Source organism: Amphichorda felina, assembly GCF_050947745.1.
Source record: "Amphichorda felina strain 45539 chromosome Unknown scaffold_9, whole genome shotgun sequence".
Lineage (NCBI taxonomy): Eukaryota > Fungi > Ascomycota > Sordariomycetes > Hypocreales > Bionectriaceae > Amphichorda > Amphichorda felina.
The window spans coordinates 138,106-163,624 of NW_028145041.1; the positions used below are offsets into that span (position 1 = coordinate 138,106).

At 56.4% G+C, this 25,519-nt stretch overlaps 10 protein-coding genes across 10 annotated transcripts; 6 read left to right on the forward strand and 4 right to left on the reverse strand.

The window, feature by feature from the left end:
* Window positions 1-806: 806 nt before the first annotated feature.
* ACO1O0_008575 (uncharacterized protein) lies at window positions 807-1,876 on the reverse strand (the record flags this gene model as incomplete). Its single annotated transcript, XM_083197939.1, has 4 exons — window positions 807-1,357; window positions 1,420-1,566; window positions 1,636-1,719; window positions 1,855-1,876. The coding sequence occupies 4 exons, from the start codon at window positions 1,874-1,876 to the stop codon at window positions 807-809; spliced, it is 804 nt and encodes a 267-aa protein (XP_083045674.1).
* Window positions 1,877-3,435: 1,559 nt separating this feature from the next.
* On the forward strand, window positions 3,436-5,692 carry ACO1O0_008576 (uncharacterized protein; the record flags this gene model as incomplete). The annotated part of the gene is made up of 3 exons (XM_083197940.1): window positions 3,436-3,517; window positions 3,585-5,296; window positions 5,345-5,692. The coding sequence occupies 3 exons, from the start codon at window positions 3,436-3,438 to the stop codon at window positions 5,690-5,692; spliced, it is 2,142 nt and encodes a 713-aa protein (XP_083045675.1).
* A 626-nt stretch (window positions 5,693-6,318) lies between these two features.
* Window positions 6,319-7,574, reverse strand: ACO1O0_008577 (uncharacterized protein; the record flags this gene model as incomplete). Its single annotated transcript, XM_083197941.1, is given in 4 exon segments — window positions 6,319-6,691; window positions 6,741-7,093; window positions 7,113-7,210; window positions 7,385-7,574. 4 exon segments carry the CDS (start codon window positions 7,572-7,574, stop codon window positions 6,319-6,321), a joined length of 1,014 nt encoding a protein of 337 aa, XP_083045676.1.
* Window positions 7,575-8,901: 1,327 nt separating this feature from the next.
* On the forward strand, window positions 8,902-10,538 carry ACO1O0_008578 (uncharacterized protein; the record flags this gene model as incomplete). The annotated part of the gene is made up of 3 exons (XM_083197942.1): window positions 8,902-9,123; window positions 9,211-9,939; window positions 10,011-10,538. 3 exons carry the CDS (start codon window positions 8,902-8,904, stop codon window positions 10,536-10,538), a joined length of 1,479 nt encoding a protein of 492 aa, XP_083045677.1.
* Window positions 10,539-10,614: 76 nt separating this feature from the next.
* On the reverse strand, window positions 10,615-12,013 carry ACO1O0_008579 (uncharacterized protein; the record flags this gene model as incomplete). The annotated part of the gene is made up of 4 exons (XM_083197943.1): window positions 10,615-10,620; window positions 10,985-11,514; window positions 11,558-11,635; window positions 11,689-12,013. The coding sequence occupies 4 exons, from the start codon at window positions 12,011-12,013 to the stop codon at window positions 10,615-10,617; spliced, it is 939 nt and encodes a 312-aa protein (XP_083045678.1).
* A 1,121-nt stretch (window positions 12,014-13,134) lies between these two features.
* ACO1O0_008580 (major facilitator superfamily domain-containing protein) lies at window positions 13,135-14,799 on the forward strand (the record flags this gene model as incomplete). The annotated part of the gene is made up of 3 exons (XM_083197944.1): window positions 13,135-13,266; window positions 13,332-13,549; window positions 13,620-14,799. The coding sequence occupies 3 exons, from the start codon at window positions 13,135-13,137 to the stop codon at window positions 14,797-14,799; spliced, it is 1,530 nt and encodes a 509-aa protein (XP_083045679.1).
* A 451-nt stretch (window positions 14,800-15,250) lies between these two features.
* Window positions 15,251-16,825, reverse strand: ACO1O0_008581 (transmembrane amino acid transporter protein-domain-containing protein; the record flags this gene model as incomplete). Its single annotated transcript, XM_083197945.1, has 3 exons — window positions 15,251-15,310; window positions 15,364-15,925; window positions 15,984-16,825. 3 exons carry the CDS (start codon window positions 16,823-16,825, stop codon window positions 15,251-15,253), a joined length of 1,464 nt encoding a protein of 487 aa, XP_083045680.1.
* A 2,993-nt stretch (window positions 16,826-19,818) lies between these two features.
* Window positions 19,819-21,105, forward strand: ACO1O0_008582 (uncharacterized protein; the record flags this gene model as incomplete). The annotated part of the gene is made up of 2 exons (XM_083197946.1): window positions 19,819-19,842; window positions 20,020-21,105. 2 exons carry the CDS (start codon window positions 19,819-19,821, stop codon window positions 21,103-21,105), a joined length of 1,110 nt encoding a protein of 369 aa, XP_083045681.1.
* Window positions 21,106-21,661: 556 nt separating this feature from the next.
* ACO1O0_008583 (uncharacterized protein) lies at window positions 21,662-23,252 on the forward strand (the record flags this gene model as incomplete). The annotated part of the gene is made up of 2 exons (XM_083197947.1): window positions 21,662-22,771; window positions 22,821-23,252. 2 exons carry the CDS (start codon window positions 21,662-21,664, stop codon window positions 23,250-23,252), a joined length of 1,542 nt encoding a protein of 513 aa, XP_083045682.1.
* A 694-nt stretch (window positions 23,253-23,946) lies between these two features.
* nob1 (rRNA-binding endoribonuclease) lies at window positions 23,947-25,344 on the forward strand (the record flags this gene model as incomplete). Its single annotated transcript, XM_083197948.1, has 1 exon — window positions 23,947-25,344. One exon carries the CDS (start codon window positions 23,947-23,949, stop codon window positions 25,342-25,344), a length of 1,398 nt encoding a protein of 465 aa, XP_083045683.1.
* Window positions 25,345-25,519: the final 175 nt, after the last annotated feature.

Genomic DNA, 25,519 nt, shown 5'->3' on the forward strand with positions numbered 1-25,519 from the left:
AGACAAAGCCATAGAGCGGGAAGATGAAGCCTCCCCCGTCGCACCATGAAGCGCAGGCCGCGGGACCGTCAGTGACTCTCCGAAGGGCTGGGGTCTATTCCCCTCCGCCCTCGAGATATCAATGTGATGGGACATCAGATGCCGTGCATCTGGAGACGACCTCCTGGTTGGCAGGGTGCTGGCGCGATTGGGGCTTCGTGATCGTGAGGTTCTGGGTGACGAGGGTGAGCTGCCCCGCGCGCTTGGCGCACGAGATTGTGAGTGGTCGACCATGGAAGAATATGTGGCCATAGTTTCCTGCAAATGCCCATCGCGTAGTGCCTCTGCCGGGACAGTGGGGAAGGTGTAGGCGTCGTCCCTGAGGACCTGGTCTTCCACGAGGCCCCTGGGGGGGTTCCCCAGCGCATCGCCCATCTTATTGAGAAATTTAGCCACCTTGTATCTGCCAGCGTTGCTCGTCCGACGGGGAGGATGCTGTGTTTCATCTGGTGTGCTGTTCGCCGTGGGCTGCTCGTGCAGTGGGAGGATCCCAGTCTCCTCGCTGGCGGGGCTTCCTATGCGCGGGTGACTCGATGAACTCTGAGTTTTTGGGACGGACCGACCCCTTGATTGCTGGCGGTATACATTGTGCTGGTAGCCACACGTGCATTCTTCTGGCTGCTCATCCCGTGTAACGGCGTCGACATCATCGGCAAGAAGAAGATAAATTGATCCTAGCACGACCATCCCTGTTCCGACAATAGGAGCCCATTGACCTAGACACGAGTAAGTTGCGGATCAGGGAAAGCAACATTGATGAGAGTAGACTAACCAACGCTCGCCATAGGCTCTGTCTGGTAGTTGACTTGGTCGCTGAAGAAATTGACTTCGCCAACTATGATGATGGCCACCACTGCTCCTCCAAATACGAGGATTCCAATCATGCTGAGATACTCGCCTATCACGCTGTTAATATTCTTCATCATCCCCTTCGTCGCGCCATTGGCGCCCTTGATAGGCTCGTCAGGTTGTCCTTGCTCATCTGAATCCAAGTGTTTTTTCCAGTTGATCTCGACGACCTTGCTCCACATGGAAACAAGGCAAAGAATGGCATGGAGACAGCATCCCGCGGCCAATAGAGTGGTGGCACCAAAGGTGAGTGTAGAAGGAGCGGGAATGATGTACACATTGTCGGCGGCACCACCTCTCATGGGAGACTTGGGTCCTTTCTCGACGGAGCATGTCATGCCGCATGTAATTTGTTCATCGTACTGGAAGTCACGAGCATTGGGCGAGATGGGAATGGTTCTAGCAGCGTCGGCGTACGGGCAGTCAACGGCTTTGGTGCGGTAGAATTCGACGGCGAGGCTGAGCAGACCTTTGGCGGCACTGGTTAGTAAAGAGCATTTCGGTCTCGAGAACCTCGGTTATGTCCCTCACCTGTCAGAATGAGGAGTGCCCATAAAAATATGATGTTTCGACCTGGGTCATTGAAAAATGTCTTGGACATCATGACGGTCACGGGAGCAGCGAGAATGCCAATGGAGCACAGCTGAAAAGCGCCGAAAATGTCCATGTCAACTGCGCCTGCATCAAGTCAATAAGAAGTACTGGTGCCAAGGCGAATTAATCGTGCAGATCGTGTTGAGGACTCACCATCTACATGCATCGCCGCGAGAACGATACCGTGGATGGCCGCGACGGCGGGGAAGATGAGGGCGACAGCGAGGCATGCATTGACTAGCCATCCCAGCTTTCGAGCCAGTACACAAGTTGCAATGAGCACATAATAGCTGCATATTGAATAGATGAGAGGGCTTCTGTTAGTTTCGGGCCGAAGGGATGTGGGGGAGCGCCGGATGGGGCTGTACTCACAGAACCCTCGATCCCGGGCCATATTGGCCAGATACGGGCCACGCGCAGACTACCTGGAGAACATCGCCGGTTGTGTTGTTAGGAGAGAAGGGCGAGGCGACCGCAGAAGGCTCAGCCATCAACAACGAGGAGATCGCGGGCATGGCCACTCAGGTTGCCAAAGACATGTCTTGACCAGAGACAGAGACCGCATACATGGGGAACCAAGGGGGTGGAGCATACATGAAGATGGGGAATCAGGATGGCGGGGTGCACTTGTGGAATGGACACTCTTAAGAGAGGGACATGTGCCCCGTGTTCAGGGCGAGGCTTTGTGTGTGGAATTCGTGGGGAGTGCTACTATGTACGGATCATGGTACATAATCAGCCTCACTCCGAGGGACCAGCGCCCCCAGTGTCCCAAGTCCCAGTTCCCAAGGGGCAGCTGGAAGGACTCAATGGAGATCACGGGCGCACCTCGATGTGGCTCGTGCGACAGCATCAGCGGAATGAGGACTTCTGGTCGCCCGGCACTAGTGGACGGCCGGAGCAGTGGGAATTAATCATTCACACTCCGTACTTCGTACTCGTACTTCGTAGGGCTGACAGTGACGAACAAGGCGAGACGGGTTGGCGGGGGTGGATCTCTGGTGGACTGTGGTGGACTGTGGAGGACCGTGGAGGAGGACTGTGGTGGACGCCCAGAAAGGGGGTTGGGAGCACGTCCAATCTCTGCATTAGGCAGCGGCCAGTGATCCCAAAGATGACGCTAATGGACGCCCGGCTGGGGTGGGATGACGCCCAACATCAGCGCCTCTGCGTTGGACTGCATCAGTTACGCTGATGGTCGGCCAGAATCGGAGAGACAGGATCCTGCTGCCTTGGCAGCTGCCATGTTATTGTACTCGTAGGGGTCGAAATGCCTCAATGTGCGAGCGTGGAGCATTTAGGACAAGGTTGGAAGACTCAGAAAAGCTCCTTCGAGGACGACTGTCCGGGTAATAATCTAATAAGGTGCTCTGAGCGGTGTGGGGCAGAAGGGAGCGGCCGATCGGTCCATTAACTCCATGAACCATCATCCCATTCCTCGACAATTATCACTCGCCACATCTACGAGGTGAGACCGGCTATGTTCAGTGCTCTTTCCAATGCTTCCATGCCAGCGCTGTTCTTCCAGACTTCTTGCCACCCGTTGTGCTCCTCCCATGTCCAGGGCGTCCCTTCCTTGAAAAGGCGGGCTGTGCCCGTCGATCCTGCCACATCAATAGTTCAGCACTACTTCATTCGTTGAGGCAGCAGCATTTCCACCCTACTTACCCTACCGCCTGCAGGAGGACTGTAGCTCCGCCCATCGCCAATTCCGACCCGGGAGTTCACAGCCTCACAGCCTCAACTTTTCAACGTCAACAAAGCGGGGTCGCCGCCCCCAATCGAACTCCCGGGCGCCACTCTCTCCCGCTTAGTGAGAAAGGATCTCAGGGCCTTATCAACTGCTTCTGGACGCAGAGACTCCCTCGTCCTCAGTTTGAGGAGGTCTCGGTCTCTTGGATCAGGCTCATGAGAGCGCGCGTTTGAACACGCGTTTCGACACACGTCCGCACCATGGCTGAAGGATTCGAAAGTGACACGGGCGACATCACTGAGTGGCGCTCCATAGTCACACTCATCGTCTTTGTCATCACCAGTGAGTTCTGCCTGGTGGGTGAAACATTTGTACTCTCCCACGGGCTGACCCTTGCTATTCGTTGCAGACATTATTGTCCTCTTCCCCTTTCATGTGCCTGTATACGTTCCCCGGCTCCTCTCCGATGCCGTCGTCAATTCTCTGGTTCACCTGAGAGTCATCCCTCCACATCACCACAGCAATGACCACGATGACACTGGCTCGAGAAACTGGTTCGCCAAGCACTTCGAGAGGTTGGACGTCCCATTCAACTTCATAACGGCGCCTCTTGTCGCAGACCTTTTTCTGCTTGCCATCTCGGCCATCGGCCGCAAAGAAGTCAAAGATGGCACCGTTGGGACCGCCCACATCCACCCCCTAGATATCATGATCTTTTTTATCACCCTGGCGTATATTGCCATTTCCATCGACGCATCAGGGCTCATCCGTTGGCTCGCATTCAAGGTCCTAGGATGGGGAGGCGAAGTCGGCCACAAGCTCTTCTTTTATCTCTACGCCTTCTTCTTTGCCCTTGGCGGTTTCATTGGCAACGATCCCATCATCCTGTCTGGCACCGCCTTTCTCGCATACATGACTCGGGTATCGAAAAATATCAGACATCCCAAAGCCTGGATATACAGCCAGTTTGCTGTCGCCAATATTTCCTCGGCCATTCTCGTCTCCTCTAACCCGACCAACCTAGTTCTTGCAGGAGCTTTCAAAGTGAAATTCATTGTATACACGGCAAACATGATTGTGCCTGTCGTCGTCACAGGTATTGTCCTGTTTCCCTTCCTCTTATACATTGTATTCGCCAACGAGGACCTCATCCCCTCGTCGATTGAGAGGTTTACGCTGCCAACCGAGTCGGCAAACAAGAGCCCTGTCAACCCTAATATTCCCAACGCCAGAGGCCACATTGATGAGGAGATTGATGACTCCCCCGACAACCAGCGGACGACCCTCGCGTCCCTAGAAGAGATTTTGAACCCCTTTCTTGATAAGGGCGGCGCAGCCTTTGGAGCAGTCATCATGGCTGCGACTCTTATCACAGTTCTCGCCCTGAACGCTGCCAGCCAGAGCACCGGAGAGCACCCAGTGTTCTATGTCACCCTGCCAGCAGCATTCATCATGTTCTGCTGGGATATTGCTTTTGGATGGTACCATCGGGAAGACACGCGACGCATCGCCCAAGAAGGAAGAGAACAAGTCGAGAAAGCGAAAAGGCAGAAGGAGGAAGCGAAACGGTCTGCGGAAGAAAAGAATTCCCCTACGAATACGGGAGTGCTCGGAGAAGAGGTCCCCTTGGATGAACTGACCTCACCAATGTCGGGCAGCTTACCCCTAGTCCCCACGGTGACAGTGTCTGGGGCTAGTCCTCAGCTTCACTCGAAAGGCTCCATCTCAACTTCGGGGGAATCTAAAAATGAACAGTCTTGGGCCCTGGGTAAGAGTGCCCTGGAAGGTGTACAAGAGTCGAGGGGCTCCGATGCCGGGTCCCGCCAAGCCTCGTGTACTCCCGAGACGGAGAGTACGCCCGCAACCCCAACGACACTCGTCTCTCTCTCTGCCAAGACGTTCCGATGGCTGCAAGAGACATTTCCCACCGCCGTAGCCGTCCTCATGCATCTTCCGGTTGCCCTGGTCCCGTTTGCTTTTGCTATGTTTGTACTCGTCCAGGCTCTAGTGTCCAAGGGGTGGGTCAAAGTTTTTGCTTACGGCTGGGGGCATTGGGTAAACAAGACCGGGACGATTGGGGCCATTGGAGGCATGGGCTTTCTGTCCGTGGTTTTATGCAATGTGAGCACGTCCCCCCAAAACAGTCAAGTCTCATGCTGACCGGTGTAGTTTGCGGGCACCAACATTGGCACAACCATCCTCCTATCGCGCGTGATCCAACAGTGGTACCAGATCCACGAGGAGAGTGGCGTCATCATCACGAACCGCACCTTCTGGGCCACAGTATACAGCATGGCCCTTGGGGTCAATTATGGCGCATTCAGCACAGCTTTTAGCGCATCGCTAGCCGGCCTCCTGTGGCGGGATATCTTGGAGCGAAAGCATATCAAGGTTCACGCACTCGATTTTGCCAGGGTTAACTTTCCCATCATTGCCATTTCCATGGCGGTAGGCTGTGCTGTTCTCATTGGTGAGGTATATATTATGCGAGACAACTCGCCTTACCACCAGCGATAGAAAGCATACCGGATAGGGGCTCGCCGCCTGTGTTCTGGAGCCTGTGGCTCAGATTTATGACCATTTATTTCATGCATAGACTTCGGATAGACTGTGCTGTGTCGACCACGAACACTCACGTGAATATAGACTTGTGTCTTGGTGTTGATGCTGCTTTGCACATCACCAACCAACGAACTATCGATGAGCAAAAAGTAGACATGCGTGCAGTCCACAACCAGCGAGGGTAGCCCCAGTATGCCTCGAATTTGTCCTAGAGCGCCCATCGCCTAGATTATTTGGCATATTCATTGGGATCCTGGCGCCGAAATCATGTTCCACAGCAATATAAAACTGCCTCGCCGGCGCTTTCCAACGCGGGACTTAGTCGCGGAAGCCCCTGGAACTAAAAGGGGCTAGCTGGCAACGCACCTTCATCCAAAATTGACCCAACCAGAGCTACTGGTTCTCGTACTTGACCCCAAAGCACATGTGAGTGACCCCGAGCCCTTCCAACTTGTGAGAATCATGACAAGAATATACAAGGCTAATTAACCTACGAGATAAAATATGTACACAGCAAAAATGCCATCCACGACTCTGTGCGATATGCTGTTAAATATGAACACGAAATCCTGGCAGCGCATCTAATAATCCTCCCTCCTACTGCTAGGTTCAGACCCGTGGGCGCCATGAATATCCGCGCTGTATGTGCTAGGCTCCGAGCAGCCCTTCTGGACGCTGTGCAGCTGATATGTGCGCTGGCCTTTGCTCCGGTTGATCTGGTGACGGTCGCCCCACGAGTTACTGTCCATGGTTCGCGTGCGCGATGTGAAGATTCCCAGGCGGGGGAAGTAAGCGACGACAAGGCTCTTGAGGCGCATGGCGCAGGCGCATATGATGGCGATGTTGATCTCGACGACGGACCACAGGCCTAGGATGCCCTCGGTGTAGGTGATGTCGCTGGCGTTGTCGAGCTGGAGGACATAGGGGACGCGGGCGATGGAGCAGATAACGACACTACAGAAGGGTCAGCTTGTTGATAGAGGCCCGTGGCAGAGAGACATACGCTGAACCCAGTCCTAGAATAAGGCCAACCTGGAGTTTCTGCTTGATGGACAGCTGCAGGCTGTGGATCGTGGGGATCGGCACGGCAATGACAGCAAAGTCGGACGCAATGTTCAGGCACGCGTGGGACAGGGCGACGTTCTCGAGACACTTGGTGGTGCCCTCCTTAGTGGGGTTGCATGGCCCGCCGGTGATGGTGCACAACGCCAGGGTGTAGCCAAAGACGGCGAGGGCGACGGCTGCGGTGGCGGCACGGTAGATCCTGGAGGGACTAATGCGGTAGAGGACGGCCAGCATGCCCAGCTTGGTGACGGAGGGGCATATCAGGTAGGTCATGGTGTTGGGGAGCAGGGCCTGGTGGGTGTTAGAAGACGTTGGAGGTCAGGGAGAGCGAGTGGCTTGCCTTGTTGAACTCGACGAGGTTTGCCAGCGAGACGTCCCAGAGATGCCGTCCCCAGCCATGGTGCATCACTGCAATGAGGTCAGTCAAGGTGGCAGTATCAAACAGTGCCAGGGGTAGCTACATATAAACATGCTAATGAAGTAGTACATCGAAGCGCCATAGGACAAGGTGACCAGAACTGCAACAACGTCTTTGTTAGTGGGAAAGTTGCTAAGAACTAGAAAGTCTACAGCCGCTCTTACTCATATCCAGCTCAACCTTCTTGGAGATCTTGATGGCCTGGAGGTACCGGAGTCCCAGAAACAGGGTGGCGAAGAAGTATGTGACACCAAAGGCAATCATGGTCCCAATCTGCAGAGAGGTGAAAGGCCCGTTGAAGACGGACTTCTCGCCCGGCGGGGGCGCCATTCCAGGCGTCGTGGCTGGATCCATTGTTGAGGGATCCATGGTCGCGATCCTCGTCTGCAGGTGATTCAGAGGTTGGTGATCAGTCTTCAGAGGTCAATGTACGGTGGTCGGAGGGAGGCATTTGAGAAATAGATACCCGACCACGGGCCGTCGCCCTGTCGAGAGAAAGGGTCGTCGGTGCCTTTATTATGCCTATGCAGGTCAAACCACATGGTCAAGAACGCATGTGTGTGCCGGTCCAGGGCCACTCTCCACACGCAACAAAGTCGTGCCACGGATGAAACGACCCATGAGGGTGGAAGCCGGAGCCACGAATCAACAGGGCGGCATCCTTGCTTGAGGGCGAGAAGAGCTCCAAGGACCCGCAGACTTGATTGCCGGTACAGAAGCCTGAAATGCTAGGATTCATAGAATTCTAGGACTCGGTGGACTATTCCCAAGGTGTCAATTTCGGGTTCTGGTTTGCTGCATGCTGTGGCGTCTTGCTGCTCCACCGGCCATGACCAGTTTGCCAGCCATGCGAGATATATTAATACTGCATGCCAGGTAGGGAGTATATGGAGTGGATGCTTGAAGCTCCATGCCAGGGCGCATATCGACGTGATTGGTGTCCCATCCACCGGGAACAAGAGCCGGAGTCGAGCACCTAACCATACTACACCCAGTTTCCGTAGGACCGTCAAGTCCTCGGCTTTCCATATTAATAGTATTACATGAATGATGGCACGATACTAGCACAATAGGGTGATCCACCAGCTCCTTAGCGTGCCTTGGGCAGTGGGCCAACGTCCTCGACCACGGAAGCATGCAATTCGTCTGCCATGCGTTCTGCTTTCGTGGTGGGTCGTCTGCTAACTCTGGAGGGCATGGTGTTTGGGGAAAAGGCACACTAGAGTCCAAGTGTACCAGAGAGCCGAGTCTTATATGGGTTTGGCAGCGTGGCACCTTGCGCCTAAAGCGCCTCCTGCGCGTCTGTCACCCCAGTTTTTCGGGGTCAACGTTTCAGTCTAGCAGTAATTAACTAGAGCGACCTGTTAGGCCCTCTGGTAATACCATGGCTGTTGCTGCGTTTCCGTATCTACGCAATGGGCCTTGCCTTAGCCATGGGGGTGGCAGCGGGAGAATAACTCGATCCGGATGAGCTCCACTGCCCTCCAGAGGGCGAATATTACCGGAGAGCCGGAGATGGAACGTCTTCTCTTCTGACGTCCAACTACCTCCCTTCCCGTCTCCTTCTCTTACACTAACACCGCTGATTATCGACATATCGCTACGGCTGTCCTGTTGGCTGACCAGACCAGACAGAGGCAACCACGACAAACACCACCCCCCCCCCCCCCAAATCTCCACCATGGCATCCCTCTTCGGGCGCAAGCCAGTCGTGCAGACGTTCGAGGGGGATCGGGTCCTGCCGCTGCACTTCTTTGAGAACAGTCTACTCGTACAGGGGAACAACATGGCCGTGTCAATTGTCTTTGAGGAGGTGCTCTGCCCGGAGAAGCTGCGAGACGCCCTCGAGGGCCTCATCAAACGGGAAGGCTGGCAGAGGCTGGGAGGCCGGTTGAAGAAGAATGTTCGTATAATTCAACTTCAATATCACCCGTGACAACCACCGAATCTCCAAGTGATGAACGAGACTTACCATGTAACATCTCAACAGGCCGCAGGAGAGATTGAATGGCACATCCCAGCCGAGTTCACCCCTGAGCGCCCAGCCCTGAACTTTTCCCACGTGGACCACAAGATGTCATCGTCCTCTCACCCGGCAGCCTCCAGGATCCCCCAGCCATCCTCGCGCGTCTCCGTCGTCGGCGACCCAGACGTCCTCGAGGACCTGGCATGGGGCGAAGGCTGCAAGCCCGGTGGCATCAGCGACTACCTGGCCTCGGACCGGCCCGTGCTGGGCCTGCGTGTCAACTCCTTCACGGAACGCACCATTGCGACGCTACAGTGGCAGCATGTGGCGTTTGACGCGCTGGGCATGCAGTACGTCGTCGAGGGGTGGAGCGCCATGCTCTGGGGAAAGGAGGACAGCATCCCCACGCCGTGCAAGTTCGACCCGGATCCCTTTGACGCGCTCGCCAAGGGAACACGCCCCGTAACGGAGAAGCACGTCCTGGCCGACAAGCAGGTTGGTATTGGCGGTATCCTGAAATGGGGGCTTGGGTACGGCGTGGACATGCTGCTGCGGGCCAAGGAGAACCGCATGGTGTGCATCCCCGAGTCGTTCTGGAGGCCAGAGTATGAAAAGGCACTGGGGGAGCTGCGCGCCGAGGCTGCAGAGAAGGACGAGGACGTGTCCAAGGTGTTCTTGACGGAGAACGATGTCGTGACGGCTTGGATCATGCGTTGGGTTGTCGGTCCCATGGGGCTGAGCCCTGAAAAGCTGGTAAGTTATCGCAACTACATGTATACACCGGCCCAACCCGCTAATATGATTTTTCTTTCCCTCCACTTTAGGTGTCTGGCTCTATTGCCATGTCTCTCCGCAAGGCGTTCGAGGGCGATCTCATCCCCACCGCCTCGGAGCATCCATACGTCGGCAACGCCTTTGGCTGGTCCAACATCCTCGTCACGGCAGGCGACGTCGTATCCAAGCCCATCAGCTGGCTGGCGCGCCAAGTCCGACGTGGCATCAACGAGCAGGGCACGCGCGCGCAGCACGAGGCATACTACGCCATGGTCCGCTCCTCCAAGCTGGGCCTGCCCATCGCCATCCTCGGCAGCGGCGACATGAGCCAGGTGGGCTTCTCCAACTGGTCCAAGGCCGGCCTGTTAGACCTCGACTTCTCGCCGGCGAGGAAGACCCCCAGCGAGGGCGGCAGCGCGCCGTGCAGGCCCTCGTATGTCCAGGAGAACCACGGCCCCATCAAGCCGGTGAATGGGTTCTTCATCCTAGGCAAGGACACCAAGGGGAATTACTGGACGTCGGCGTGCAAGAAGAAGGGCGAGTGGGCCCAGCTGCAGGAGCAGTTGGAGAGGCAGTGAGTGGTGTAAGAGGTGTAGGAGTCTACCATTCTCACGGGGACGGTCTCCCTTCGGGGGGGGGCTGTGTACATGTATTTTACTTCTGTACTGCGGATTACGGGGGCCTTTTAGTTTTAATACTTCTGTAATTATTTTCTAGCTAGCAGCGATCAAGTCATGTAGGAATGAGGGAACTTCGCAATATTCCGCATTTCCGGTAGGCATAGTCGCATTTGCTAACACTGAGCACCGGGACGCTAGGTTGTCACTGACAAGTGATCATGACAACATGGATCATTTACCGAGCTGGATGCTAAAGACGACTACATCAGTACACAAGGTATACCATTGGCAACACTCGCAGGACAACTACAGAATCGCGACCGCATTCCCGGGACTAGCCACACCTCCCGGAATCTTAGTTGTCAGCACATGAACAGCTGCCTAAGTCAAACTGGAGTACTCACCTTCAGGGGCACGCTGCAGAGGAAAAACGTCCAGCGCTTCCTCGCAGCACACTTCTCGGCCAGCTCCTCGAGGTCAAACAGCTCGCCCACGGGCATCCCCCATCCCGCCAGCGCCCACTGGTGGATGCTCACATCTGGGTCGTTGTAGGGTCCCCTCGTAGGCCCTCGCTCGAAGCCCGGCGAGTCCGACGCAACGGCCGCGAACCGGCTCTCCCACAGCCACCGCAGCGAGTCCGGGGTGGCCTCGAGCCCCAGCAGGCCTCCAGGCTGGCGGTCGTTGAAGCCCTCCTGCTCGGCGGTGGAGAGCTTGTCGTACTGTGCGGTGAAGCCGACGCGGAGGAAGAGTATGTCGCCGGAGCGGAACTCGAGATTGTTCTCAGCGATGATGGCTCTGATGTGGGCGTATTCAACTGCACCGGTCTGGAAGGGACTGAGGTGGATGCCGTTCTTCTGGGCCCACGAGTACCAGTCAATGAGCACGCCACGGCCTATGATGCCGCCGCTCTGGGAGTATGCTATCTGGATGAGCACTTGTGTTTTTTTTATATATATTCATAACAGTCCATGGCTTACCACTTATTCCCAGCGTCTTCGAAGAGGCAAATTCCTCCTGTTTGTGCCCCTGGTAGAACTGCTTGGTGCGCTGATAGCCTGTAGCAGTTAGCCCTGTGCCCATGAAACTAATACACTGGAAGTGAGCACACCAAAATGCCTAAGGCCGTCCCACTGTGTGCTGCTCTGGGTGTTTATGGTGATGGCATCGTCGTTCATCGTCATGGGGGCCTTGTTGATAATCTCATGCTGGAGCCTCTGGCGGTCAAAGGGCGGGAACGAGGGCTTGTCCAGGGGCCAATCGAGCGATACACGAATGCCCTCCTTGATCTCGGAAGACGCGGCAGAGACAGTCTCTGGGGTGATGAGGTTCAGCCTGCCCAGCTCGTCGTCTGGGCCCCAGAGACCCCAGGCGTTGCCAGGGGGGCCGGACTTGTCGAGAGGCAAATCATCAAAGGAGGGAAACGGGGAGGACATGGCTAGTGAGGTACTATGTATAGTTGACTATGGTTAACCCTCTGGGCCGGGTTCAAGTTTAGGAGGCGAGGGGCAAGTACTAGTGGTTAAGTACTCGTATGTAAGTACAATTAGGTACGTACAGAGTGCAGACTATCCCACGTGGAATCAATGTGTATTTGTAATTCAACGTGGGGTAAATACAGAACCGGTTGTCTGGTCTGACCCGATGTCGCTTAAACGGCTCGCCAGACGAGAAATACGCAGGAACCAGCCAGCTGGGCCAGACAACACATTTATTCAAGAGTGAGGACAGGTTTGCCTGTCGAGCCGAGAAAAGACGTTTCAATCTTCCCATGATCCCAGCCATGAACTGGGTTGAGAAGCCCCTTTTATGATTTTGGTGTACATCTACGCCCTCTTCTATGGCTTCATCTGGAACGGAATCCCCTGGCTGTACGTACACGTACGTCCGAGATGCTGCCCACGCGTGTGCGAACCCCAGGTATGGCCTTTTGCATCTGCACCCAGTGGCTGGCGCAGTTTGTCATTGTCTACAGTCTGCCGCACATGGGTCTTGGGCAAGAGTCTATCCGAAGGAACCATCTCAATGATCTTTTGGCTAACATGTCGCAGCATCCGAGACGGAGAAGAGCTACAATGATGCCTGCAATGCGGGGGCCACCATGAGCGATCAGATCCGAGATAAGCATAAAGATACCGGTGAGGGGGCTCCGTAGGAGGCGCAGACTACATATGCAGCCATTCGAGGTATTAATCCCAGGAAGGAAATTAGTATTTAGCATTGTCATCGATTCTTCCTCCACCGCTTCGAATTCGCCATTTATTTTTCCGCGGGCGTGATGTCGTGGTTTTAGGTGCAATTACGTGATACCTCTTGGCAGGGATCGCTGCTCGTACATATATGCACCTCCAAGACGTGGATGGAGCACATGCATGACTGGTTTGTTCTCCACGCGACACCTTCAATCCTCTGCCACTTCGTCTTATTCCGTGGTGCTCTCTCTGTGAAAACAGCTGAAATTGCCCTTTGTTCGTGCTGATGCTATGGGGGCCTGACCACCACAGCCACAGTACATGAAGCCCGAGTCACAAGGTCACACACCACGACAATAACTGCAATGGCCGACGGAACAGTCACCCACGGCCTTTTTGGGTACCTGGCCAAGGTGATACCCTATTTCCGAAACCCCAAGCATGTCCTCTTGTTCAAGCTGGATGTGATGCTCTTGTTGTGGATGTTTATTGCAGGGGTACGATCTCCCCATCCCCTATGATATGAACTCGGTCAGTCAACAATACTAACAACTGACCACAGATCATCAAGGAGCTGGACCAGACGGCCACTACGCAGGCCTTTGTCTCGGGGATGCGCGAAGACCTGGGCCTCTACGGCAACGAGCTGGTCGAGTTCAACACCTTCTTCTCCATCGGCTATGCGATAGGCCTCATCCCCGGGCAGCTGATCCAGACCAAAGTCCGGCCGTCCATCTATCTGCCGTGCTGCGAAGTGGCTTGGGGGTGCCTCGTCCTGTTGTAAGTCAGATATCAATATCAACCAACCCTGTCCATTATTAGGCGATGCTGGGTTGACATGTAACTACAGCACCTACAAGGCCCCCAACGCGCAGGCCATCTACGGGCTGCGCTTCGGCCTGGGCCTGCTATCCGCGAGCTTCTGGCCCAGCGTCGTGGCGCTCATCTTCAACTGGTACACGCCCAAGGAGCTGGCCATCCGCATCGCCTTCTTCAACGTGTCCGACGTGGCGGGCGGCATGTTCCTGTCGGTCCTGCAGGCGACGCTGTACCGCGACATGAACGGCGTGCACGGCATCGCCGGCTGGCAGTGGCTGTTCATCATCGCCGGGTCCATCACCATCGGCCAGGGCCTGCTGGCCTTTGTCACCATCCCAGACTCGCCCGCCATGACCCGCGCCCTGTGGCTCTCCGCCGACGAGAAGGCCCTCGCCCGCAGGCGCATGTCCTCCTTCGGCGCCAACACCTCCAGGCTGATCCCCGTCGCCGTCCTGCGCCGCAAGCTGCGCAGCCTGGCCGTCCACCCCGTGACCTACCTGGTCATGGTGTCCTTCGCCCTCAGCGCGTGGTCCGCGCGCGCCAACTCGTACTTTGTGCTGTACCTCGAGAGCATCACCGACGCCCGCGGCGAGAGGAAATACAGCACCTACCAGGTCAACATCCTTCCGCTGGGCGGCTACGCGCTGCAGATCGCCACCAGCATCGGGCTCAACGCGCTGTCGGACTGGAAGCACTGGCGGTGGCAGGTCAGCGTGGCGTCCAACCTGCTGTCGGCCGTGTTCCTGGCGGTGCTGAGCGGGTGGCCGCCGCGCGACGACGTGGTGCTGGCCTTCTACTTCCTGACGTTCGGGACCAACGCGGGCAACTCGTCCCTGATGGCGTGGATGGCCGAGATCCTGCGCAAGGAGCCCGAGGCGCGGTCCGTGATCGTGGCCATGACGGTCACGCTGGTGTACGTCGGGCACGCGACGATCCCGCTGGGCGCCTGGCGGGTCCAGGACGCGCCCAGATACCCCATCGGGTTCCCCATGGCGACGGCCATGTCGGTGGCCACCATCCTCACGCAGCTGTGGCTGCTGTGGTGGGATAGGAGGCATCCGGAGATGGCAGAGCGCGGGTATGGCGATGGCGGCTTGCCCGTGGAGGCGTCTGACGAGGAGAGGGCAAACTCGCCGGATCTTGTCAAAGGGCTGCAGGATCCCGTGCCTGAGTTGGTGGCATCGGGGGCTTCAACGAGCCGAAGCCGGTGAGATGGCAAGTGGAAGAGAAACGAATTCAAAGGCAATACCCCAAGGCAGGCACAGATCTCGGAGAGACAGGGAATACGGGAAATGATTTGATATTGACATTAGCCAGCTCATGTTAGATTTTTAGTATCGATGGCTTGTTTACACAAGGTTCCGCCTCCGTTACTCTCCCAAGCCCAACCGCCTCCTCGTGTCTCGCCAAGAGGCCATCAATCAACAAAAAAGGTATCAAGAGAAGAGGCATTCCAGGGGCGGGAGATCATTCTACGCCACCACTTTACGCCACCTCTGTCACCACTATGCTCCAGCCAGTTTGTGAGAAAATGTTAATTGATAAGCAGTACGTAACAGCAATGCTTGCAATCTATATCATAAATAATAACTCCATGCATCATGCAGCTGATATACAAAAAGTCGTAAAGGCATCGCGCGTGGGTACACTACATGTGCTACTCTACGCAACAGCACCGCAAGAGAACGCGCCACGGACAGAGCCATCCTGGAACTTCGAGTTCTGTATATAGAATTAGCATTGGCTCCCAGTGAAGCGGGTGGGGATGTACTCACAATATCATAAATACTGGCATATGTTCCGCCAATGAGAATGGCGATGCCCATCCAGAACACGATGAAATTGACAATCGACTTGAGCAGATTCTGCTTCGAGTACCAGGGGCCCTCGCGGATAAGCATGTACCACATCACGGAAGGGAAGTAGAATGTGAAGCCCGTGATGAAGAGCGCCGAGGAGAGCGACAGCAGGTCGTTGAAGAAGGGAATGGCCTCGGCAATGATCCACGCAATGACCGTGATGACAGTCACAAGACCCAGCCACGACATCCATCCCTTCTTGGTGTTGATAAAGCGGATGACCGAGTTCCTGAACATGCGACCGTGGAGGTAGCGGCCGACGACCGTCGTGTTGATGGATCCCGAGATGTAGATGACGGGCAAGCCGATACCAAAGGCGACCTTGGAAATCACGGTTCCGGCCGAGAGCAGGGCGGGGGACTTGACGTCCACTCCGACGAAAGCGTAGATCAGGGCACCGGTCACGGTGTAGATGAAGATTTCGATGAGGCCTAGCGCCCAGATGGACTTGGTGTAGTCGCTTGGCGTGTGCATCTCGCTAAAAACCTTGTTAGTCAACCGTCACTCTTTTTTGGAGATTTGGAAGAGTCACTCACTCCATCATGGAGAACTGCGTGATGGCGAAGCTGTAGGCAAACACAATGTTGGTAACAGCAATCACAGCATCCACAAAGGTCGCGTCCTCCTTGGGCCAGGCGGACCAATTGACCGAGGACATGCCACCGGCGGAATCGCCAGCCTGGATACCGGTAGCGATGATGGTGATGCCAATGGCCAGGAGGATGGAGCCAAAGTCAATGTATCCGAGGATGGCAAGCTCCGTAAACGAGGGAGGAATGGCCAGGAGGAGCAGGATGATGGCGGAGACGACGCCAAAGACGATTCCGCAGACGGCGTTCTCGGTGATGGTCTGGAAGGCAATCGTACCCGTGAGGCAGTGGGAGCCGACGAGGAAGATGAGCTGGAGGCAGAACATGACTCCCATGATCTCGTACCCAACACGCCCAAACATCAGTTTCCCCGCATCGGCGTAATGCCTGACCTCGGGGTATTTGAGCTTGACCTGGCCGACGATGTTGCTGGTGTAGATGGCAATGAGACCAAGGCCGACGGTGAGGATGACACCAGCCACCATGCCTACTGTGGCGAAGGCGGACGGCAGACTGAGACTGCCCAGGGCGATGGCCTCGACGATCAGGACAACGGTCAGGCGCTTCCATCCAAGACGGTTGAACTTGGCATGGCCCTCGGTCATCTTCTGGTCCTCGAGATCCCGGCGGCTGGCGACCTCCTTGACGGAGTTGTCGCTGCCAGGGGTGCTCTCGCCCGCGTTGCCATCCTTCTTTTCGTCCTTGAGCTCATCCTTGCTGCCCACGTCGGGGTTGCGGATGATATCGATGGGGCTCACGCCACTGGTCGCGTCGTACTGGGCCGCCATGGTTTTTGACGCGGAAGGGGGATGGGTTGTCGTGGGGCCCGGGAGGCGCGGTAGTCACAGCGGGTGGGCGAGAGTGGAAGAGACGAGGAGAGGAAGGACAGACAAGGGGATGTCGGAGGACGATGAGGGGGGAGGACGGGGAAAAGGAGGGGATGGACGGAGAGGCGAGGAGGAGGGACAGGTTTCTATGTAGTAGGAGCAGGAAGGAGCGGAGTGGAGGCCCGTGGCGAGGGACAGCAGTCAGTCGTGTGGCAGAACTCTAGATAGGCCACAGCGAGGTCTAGGCTAAGGGCAAGGCGATGACGGAGGCGTCTGGTGGGCCAAAACACCCGGGGACAACCGGGTGCAGAGGAGAGATAAGGCCCCTGGAGAGTTTTAGCTGTTGCAGCCTGCCATCCGTGGATCCGTCGCGGCTGGATGCACATCGAGAGGCTTCTTCCAGAATTTGAAGGACTCGACGCATCGTCGCTCTGCAACTGCCGTACCCTTCCCCAGGCCACCCCACAAACGCAACCTCAACTGCCCCAGGCTGGCTTTGCACCGTGACATTATGAATGCATCCTCACAGGCCGTTGTGCCCAAACCCGGATGCTCGGCTGGTGTTGAGGGCTTTCGTGAGGGTAATCAGGTGGGTATCCTGACACATGAGAATCCCAAGGCCACTCGCCGCTGGCCACTGGCGGCGGCTGGCGCACGGACGGACCCAATCCAGCGTCGGTTTCGGTGGAATTTCACGCAGGATGCAAGAAATGCCGTTGGGCCGAGTCAGGATGGAGCCATGTTAGCACTGTAGTGATTGCCGCTTACGGAAAAGCACTCGCGACTGTCGTGGTGCTTGTCATGGAACATTACAAACGACTCAAGGTTGGTAGCAGAGAGTCGGGCGGGAGTCAGTTCTAAGCTTCGAACCTTTTGATTCGGAGGTTTTGCACCTGTAAGATCTCGGTACTGTCGTCGATCGCTGCGCCAAGCCGGCATCTGCCACAGATGCGCCTTGCCCAATTGGCTGACGGCCTGGCACATAGTCGTGCTCGCACCACCACCCACCACTGCCACCACCACTACCACCACCACTACCACCACCAGGACGTCGCGCTAAACCCGGCCCTGAAAGTTTTTCGCCTCTCAGCGAGACAGAAGCCCACAAGTCAGTCGCCAGCCGGGGCGGCTCGTTTTGGTTTGGTTTTTTTTTTTTTTCCCGCAGTGGCCGTGGCTGACTGCCACTGCTGGTGGTGAGACTAAGGGCTGCCACAGTGCCAGACTGGGCCTCCGGGCTTGACCCGCCAAGCCTTCTGGTGTGCCTTCGAGAAGGATTCCCCAATGCAGCGAATGCACCACAGTGTGTCAGGGTTCATACGATTAGGCCCCGTAACTCCATATTATCGTGCCCCATGCCATGACCCCGAACAGACCGAAAGCCCCAGCCCCCCAGGTCGCCTCGGATCTCCGTCACTTTTCTATATGTCACAGCAGCCTCTAATGAATTGACGGCCATGCCAATGATTGCAGGCCGTCGGCGTGACCGTAACCGAGGCGCGAGACAATAGGCCACTGTCTCAGCCGGGACTGCCGAGAGACCCGTGCTGTCAGCGTCGTAGACAGCCGGAGACGGCTGGAATCCTGGATTACGATGCATAGTGAGGTAAGTGGTGAGACAGTCATGTAGCCTCCTGCTTACATTGGCTAGCACGTGGTTGCATGTACTATCAGCTCGCAGGCAATCGACTGGTAATACTCGTATCAAAGGCCGTTGAAAATACGAGTACGGAGTACGGGGCACTACGTAACGTGCAGCAGGCAAGCTTTCACTAACCCCACCGAATGGAATGTCCCTAATGACCATCGTATCAAACTCTTGAGATTATAATATGCTTATTATGATTTGGGGATCAGCCATCATGTAAGTACTGTCAATCTAGCGCTGGATCATAACCATGATACGCCACGTATTAGGAGAATCGCCTTAACAAATACTACCAACTCGGAAACTCGCTTCACGCCGTCATGATTAACAGAAGCGGTCAATATTGATGGAATGATCGTTCCCCTTGATTCGGCCATTCACGGAGACATGATTATTCGTGGGGCAAGGCATAGGCATGCAACTCTCCCATGTTGGTCCAGATTCGTAGTTAATGGTGGTAACGGCGTCATTAACGGTCGCAATTTCGTTATCCGCACACAAAACCCAATCTTTTACACTACTCCGTATAGTGCCTGCTCTCCCACATCGGCATGTTTCTTAGGTAAGGCATCTCAACCTCGGTTCATTTGGTCCCGGCCTTGTCGGCTTGGTCGTGCGCCACTGTGGCGAGTCATTGGGGCTGCCTGCATTGCGTCCTCCGATGCATCTCCGGGTGGTCTGATCCGCGCTGGCAAAACCCGCACGCCTGCACTCCAACAACCCCAACAAGTGAACGTGCCTGGGGAATTTGGCTGCCTATGGAGACGATAAGCCCCAGCTTCATGCTTAAGTTTACTCAAATAGTTTATTAAATAGTAATACCTATTAATGGGGCGCCTACAATGGCCGGTTCTGGGCCGACAATTCCCCCGACCCCTCAATTGATCGAAGCCTGTGGTGCTGCTGCTCCAGACCCGGGCGCGTGCCCGGCACTGCCCCCCACCAGCCGCAAGCAACCCTGAGATGACGATTGCCACTCGTTGCGATGACAGCATTTTAGGTTTGGCCAAGTCCTTGCCTGCATCAACACCATTCATCCATTCATCCGCAAGATACGATAATCTGTGTGCATCCTCATCTCGTCGACAAGCCCTGCCCTCATCCTTCGCGTCATCGATCCCAAACCCGCCGTCCGCCCACCTCCCGACGCCCAGACCAACCCCCCTCCAGCCGCCGAATCATCCGTGCAGCTGTCACCGCATCGCCAAAGACCCCGCAATCGTCGCAGGAGTCGAACACGCATGCAGGGCCACGCGTCTCCTCAGGCCCCCGCAGGCGGCCCACAGCTTCCTGAGGGCTGGATCTCTCAATGGAGCGATCAGTATCAGACATGGTGAGTTGTCGCATACCGTCTCCTCGCACCGGGAAGGGAAGAGACATGTAATAACCTTATTTATTCATTTTGCAACGTGCCAGGTTCTACGTCAATACCCGCACCAATGTCTCGCAATGGGAGCCACCCGCAGCCCCATCCAATGACCCCACGGCGGTCCCTACCCATCATGAACAGCCTCAGAGCGCACCATACACCCAGTCGCAGCAGGAGCAGGATGAGGCTCTAGCTGCAAGGCTCCAGGCCGAAGAGAACGCCCGCACAGGAAACACCGCGCCGGGCGCCAATGCGACGCCATCATACGAGAGCGACGCGGCTTTAGCTGCCAGGCTTCAGGCCGAGGAGGATGCTCGTGGGCGAGGGCAACAGCCCCCCCAGCAGGGCTACCCCCAAGGTCCTCATCAAGGAAGCACGGGGTCGTTCCCCCAGCAGCAACAGCAGCAGCCGTATGACCCGAGTCCCCAACCGCACAGTCCCTATCCGCAGGGCGGCGCGTATCCCCCGCAGGAGCAGCAGTACGGCAGCGGCCTATACGCACCGCAACAGTACGGCCATTCTCCCAGCCCGGGTGCCCAAGGCGGGAGTCCTTACGACCATAGCCCGAGTGTGTATTCGCAGAATTCCAGCCAATACCCTCAGCAGCATCAGCAGCAGCAGTACGGTAGCCAGCCGTACGGCTATTCCAACGCCAACATGACCCCGAGCCAACAGTCGGGAGACCAAGGCACCGTGAAGGAGAGTGGATTACTAGGCAAAGTAATTGGAAAGGCAAAGGATCGTCTATCCGCTGCAGGACTGGTAGGAGGTGGTGCCGCAGGAGGTGCCGCGGCCGGCGCTGGCTATGGTGCCCTCTCCCAACATAGTTCTGGCTACTCCCAAGGCCAGTATGCGTCTCAGCAGCAGCAGCAGCAGTTCGGTCAGCCCGGCCAGCAGTACGGCCAGCACGGCAACAACGGCCAGCCGAGCAAGCCCTCGTCCAAGAACAAGTGGGGTCTTCCGGTCGGGGCCGCGGCTGGTGGGGCTGGTCTCGGGCTCCTCGCGAGCGGCCTCAAACACAAGCTCAAGCACGGTCACGGTCACGGCGGCCACGGTGGCTTTGGTCATCAAGGTGGGTATTACGGGGGATATGGTGGTGAGCACGGCGAGGGACATGAAGGCGGATCCGGATCTAGTTCTTCTTCTTCGTCTTCTGACCGCGGAAGCGATGGAGGAGGTGGTGGAGATGATGGCGGCGACTTTGGCGATTTTGGAGGTGACTTTTGAAGGCGAAAGCTGCTCGTTGGATATTCCATTGGTCTCAGCGTTGATTTTGGTCATTTCATATTCCCACATACGTAAAGGTATACGCGGACGTTATGGGGTTGAATCTTGGCACAGAACTTGGCCCCTGCCCCATGACCCTGGTACCCGGGCGGCGGGAGTTTCATTTACAACAATTGCAGATCCGTTGATGCTGCATTGCGTAACCAAAGTACGAACGCGTTAAGTGGGTGGTACCTAGGCCACTTTGGGTTCCCCCTCATAACCCATCACCTATACGGAGTAGTACAGGGCAAGCAATCTAGATCTTACATCCCATGTAGTTTACCTACGCTCACTTTCCCTTTACGGAAATATTCCCCATATTCACCAGCAATTGCGCCGTCACCTCGTCACAGCTTGCGTAAGTACTTGGGGGCCGGCTGGATAATACACCAGAATGCATTATTCGCCATGAATACAGCTAAGTATAAGTACGGCCGAGAATCGCCAACATGTTCGAGGTGGCCAGATCACCATCACTCCATATCCAAACCCGAAACACACCTTATCAACAGGAATGGCCCAGTCACCGCTAACAGACGAGTTCAATGGGTGGGTGAGAGAGAAGCTCGAGGCGTGGAAGGTCCCTGGAATGTCCTTGGCCATTGTCGACGGCGACGACATCTTCACACAGGGCTACGGATACGCGACCCTCCCCGACGTCGAGGCAACCCCCGATTCGCTCTACTATGGCGCCTCCACCACCAAGGCCATGGTGGCCGCTACCCTCAGCCACATGATCGACTCCAAGAAGTACCCCCAGCTCGCCGCCGGCTGGGACACCAAGTTCTCCTCCCTCATCCGCGACGACTTTGTCCTCCAGGACGAGTGGGCCACCAACCACCTCACCCTCGAGGACGCCGTCTGCCACCGCACCGGGATGCCCCGATACGACAAGTCCCTGGCACACAGGGTCGACGGGAGAGAGGCCACGTGCAGGGATGTTGTGCGAAACTTTCGCAATCTGAGCCTAAACGCTGAGCCGCGGACAACCTTCCAGTACTGCAATATCATGTATATTGCTCTGGGCCACGCTATCGAGGCCGTTTCGGGGAAGAGCCTGGGTGACATGATGAAGGAGGTGATATGGGGCCCGCTCGGGATGAAGTCGACCTACCTGTCTCTGGATGACGTGGAGAAGGCACCGGAGCACTTCTCCGCGGGCTACTACTGGGACAAGAAGGCCGAGCAGTTCAAGGAGGTTCCCCCCATGGAGATTGGCGAGGATGCGGCCCCGGGAGGTGTCATATCGACCGTCGCCGACTATGCCCGGTGGGTGAAGTGCCTCCTGGACGAGGCAGCGCCGTTCTCGAGCAACGCGCACAAGGACATGCGGAAACCCAGGATCCTAGCGACCACAGAGCCTGCCAAAGGTGCTGACCTTAGCACGTACGGGCTGGGTTGGTTCCGCAATGTGTACAAGGGCCATGACATGTATTCGCACAGCGGCGGGATGCACGCCTTTGGGGCCCAGGTGTACTGGTTCCCCGGTGCCAAATTTGGCGCCATTGCTCTTGGCAACACAGCCTGGACGTCGAACGCCGTCGAGGACACGGTCCTGTTCCGGCTGATCGACGAGAAGCTGGGCATCCCGGAGAGCGACAGATTTGACTTTGAAAAGAGGCACGTAGCTCACTTCCCCCAGAGCACAATTCTCACAAAATTACTAACATCAGTCCAGCTGGAGAGATGCAATCCAGACCTTGAAAGGAGATGTGGAGGATCCGGTCAAAAGCGTCTTTCCCGACATTTCCGAGCCCCCTCTTCCGCCCACGTTCACAACCTCAGAGCTGGCTGGGAGATACTCTGATCCCGGGTATGGCGAGATACGCCTAGTTGAGGAGGCCCATCCTGAGAAACCGGACGAGAAGATACTCGTGGCAAATAGGGACGAGATGACGTGGCCCTATAAAATGCTGGTGTCCCACGCAACGGGCGACTACTGGGTCGTCAACGTCATCACACACCGGAATCCAACGTTGGTAAATGATTTCCAGGCCGGAAAGTTCATCAGAGGTGTGGGTGGGAAAGTGTCGGCGCTGAGTATTACATGGGGGGGTTATATGAGCGACAGTGATGGCGAGACGACATTCAAGAGGGTGGACTGAAAATACCTGGACTAGAATTCAGTAAATCCTAACCCTCACCTATACTTCTTATTGGAAGTCAAATAATACGAACATAAATCGAGTCAGGGGTTGTCTCCAAATATATTATTATTCGATCAGTTGTTCCTTGGTAACCACTCAGCAATGGGCGGTTTAGTTCCCAGCAAGAGAAAATATCCGGTGATTGCATATCAGCGCGACGATAATAGAAATCTTATAACAGTGCTATTTAATTCTACATGACGACAGGACTTCCATAGCCGCGGGACACCTTTCCCTCGATTTGTGCTACTTAGACGTCCTCTGGGCTGTTCCTTATCTTATCGCCATAAGCAGCAACGGTCGAGACAAGCGGGAAGTGCACAACACTTTTTCCTGATGATTGTGCATAAATTCTGTGATACTATATTATGGAAAGTGATTTTGTAATATCCACTTGAGTCTTCAAAGTTATTTTCTTTTTCTTCTCCATGATTTGGAGCACTATTTCAAGGGCGCAGTGTTATTCACCTTGATGTCTGGAAATATCCCACTGATAGTGGCGGGATCTGACCTCCTCCCACCTTTAATTTTTCCCACTCAAAAATTGCCCCGCCATCGACTTCATCCACCGCCACATCGGGATTCCCATCTTTGATCTTTTCGACAGCTGAAGGAATACCTGTTCTCTAAATCACACATCCCAGTGGCAGTCATGGCCACCCCCTCACCATCGACGGACGCTCCGTCCAAGCCCATCCACAGCCTCGTCCTCGACACGGGCCCGCTCATCAAGAACGACCCCCCCGTCGACATCCTCCGCGCCCAGACCGAGCAGCTCTACATCCTCCCCTCGGTGCTTCCCGAGATCCGCGACGCCGCCACCCGCTCCCGCGTCGAGACCACCCTCCTTCCCTTCGTCACCGTGCGCTCGCCCAAGCCCGAGAGCGTCAAGTTCGTCAGCGCCTTTGCCCGCCGCACCGGTGACCTCGAGGTCCTGAGCAGGCCGGATCTCGAGGTCCTCGCCCTGACCTACGAGCTCGAGTGCGAGCGCAACGGCGGCGACTGGCGCCTGCGGAACACGCCCGGCCAGAAGACGCTGAACGGACGCCCGCCCGCGCGTGAGGGTGCCCCGACGGAGGGCGAGAGCAAGGAGGAGAACAAGGACACAGAGCCGCAGTCCGCTGAGGAGCCGGCCAAGCAGGAGGCCACACAGGATGCCGCAGATGAGACGTCACTGGACAAGGGCATCCAAAACTTGAATCTCGAGGCGCCAGAGCCGGAAAAGGACGCCGCGACCGATCCCGAGACAGCCAAGGTGGAAGCACACAACATTGCTCACGAAGAGGCAGAGGCATCTGACCTATCAGGCAACGCACTGGACGACGGTGAGAAGGCCGATGAGGCCGTCATTGTGGAGGAGGAAGCAGAGGAATCACAAGAAGAGGGGGAGGACGACGACGACGATGGAGGCTGGATCACGCCGTCCAACATCAAGAAGCACAAGGCCAAGGACGACAACACGTCCGCCATCCCCGGGAAGCAGCCCACGACCCTGAAAGCCGCCATGCTCACCTCGGATTTCGCCATGCAGAACGTGGCGCTGCGCATGAACCTCAACCTCGTGTCGCCCTCGCTGGCGCGCATCTCGCGGCTGCGCACGTGGGTGCTGCGGTGCCACGGGTGCTTCAAGATCACGCGGGACATGGAGCGGCGCTTCTGCCCGACGTGCGGGCAGTCGACGCTGATCCGGGCGGCGTGCACCGTGGACGACCGGTCCGGCGCGCTGACGGTGCACCTCAAGAAGAACTTCCAGTGGAACAACCGCGGCAACGTGTACAGCGTGCCCAAGCCCATGCACGGGACGGCCAACGGGCGCGCGCCCAAGGGCAAGAAGGCCGGCGGCGGCAAGAACGGCTGGGGCCAGAACCTGATCCTGGCCGAGGACCAGAAGGAGTACGTGCAGGCGTCCACGGAGCAGCGCAGGGCGCGCAAGAAGGACATCATGGACGACGACTACCTGCCCAGCATCCTCACGGGAGACCGGGGCAACGGGGGCGGCAGGATACGTGTCGGGGCCGGGAGGAACATCAACGCACGCAAGAGACATTAGTTTGGTAGATACCTCTTAGATGTGTGGTTTTAAAAGCGATCAAATTTGCATAGAAATCTGCTCGACAGTCGACGTGTCTGCCGGCTTCAATAACGCCGTTTGCCCATAACTCCAGCCCATGAACCGCCTTTATCCACTCGGTCCAAGTCAGTCATTTTCTTTCTCCCATTTCCAT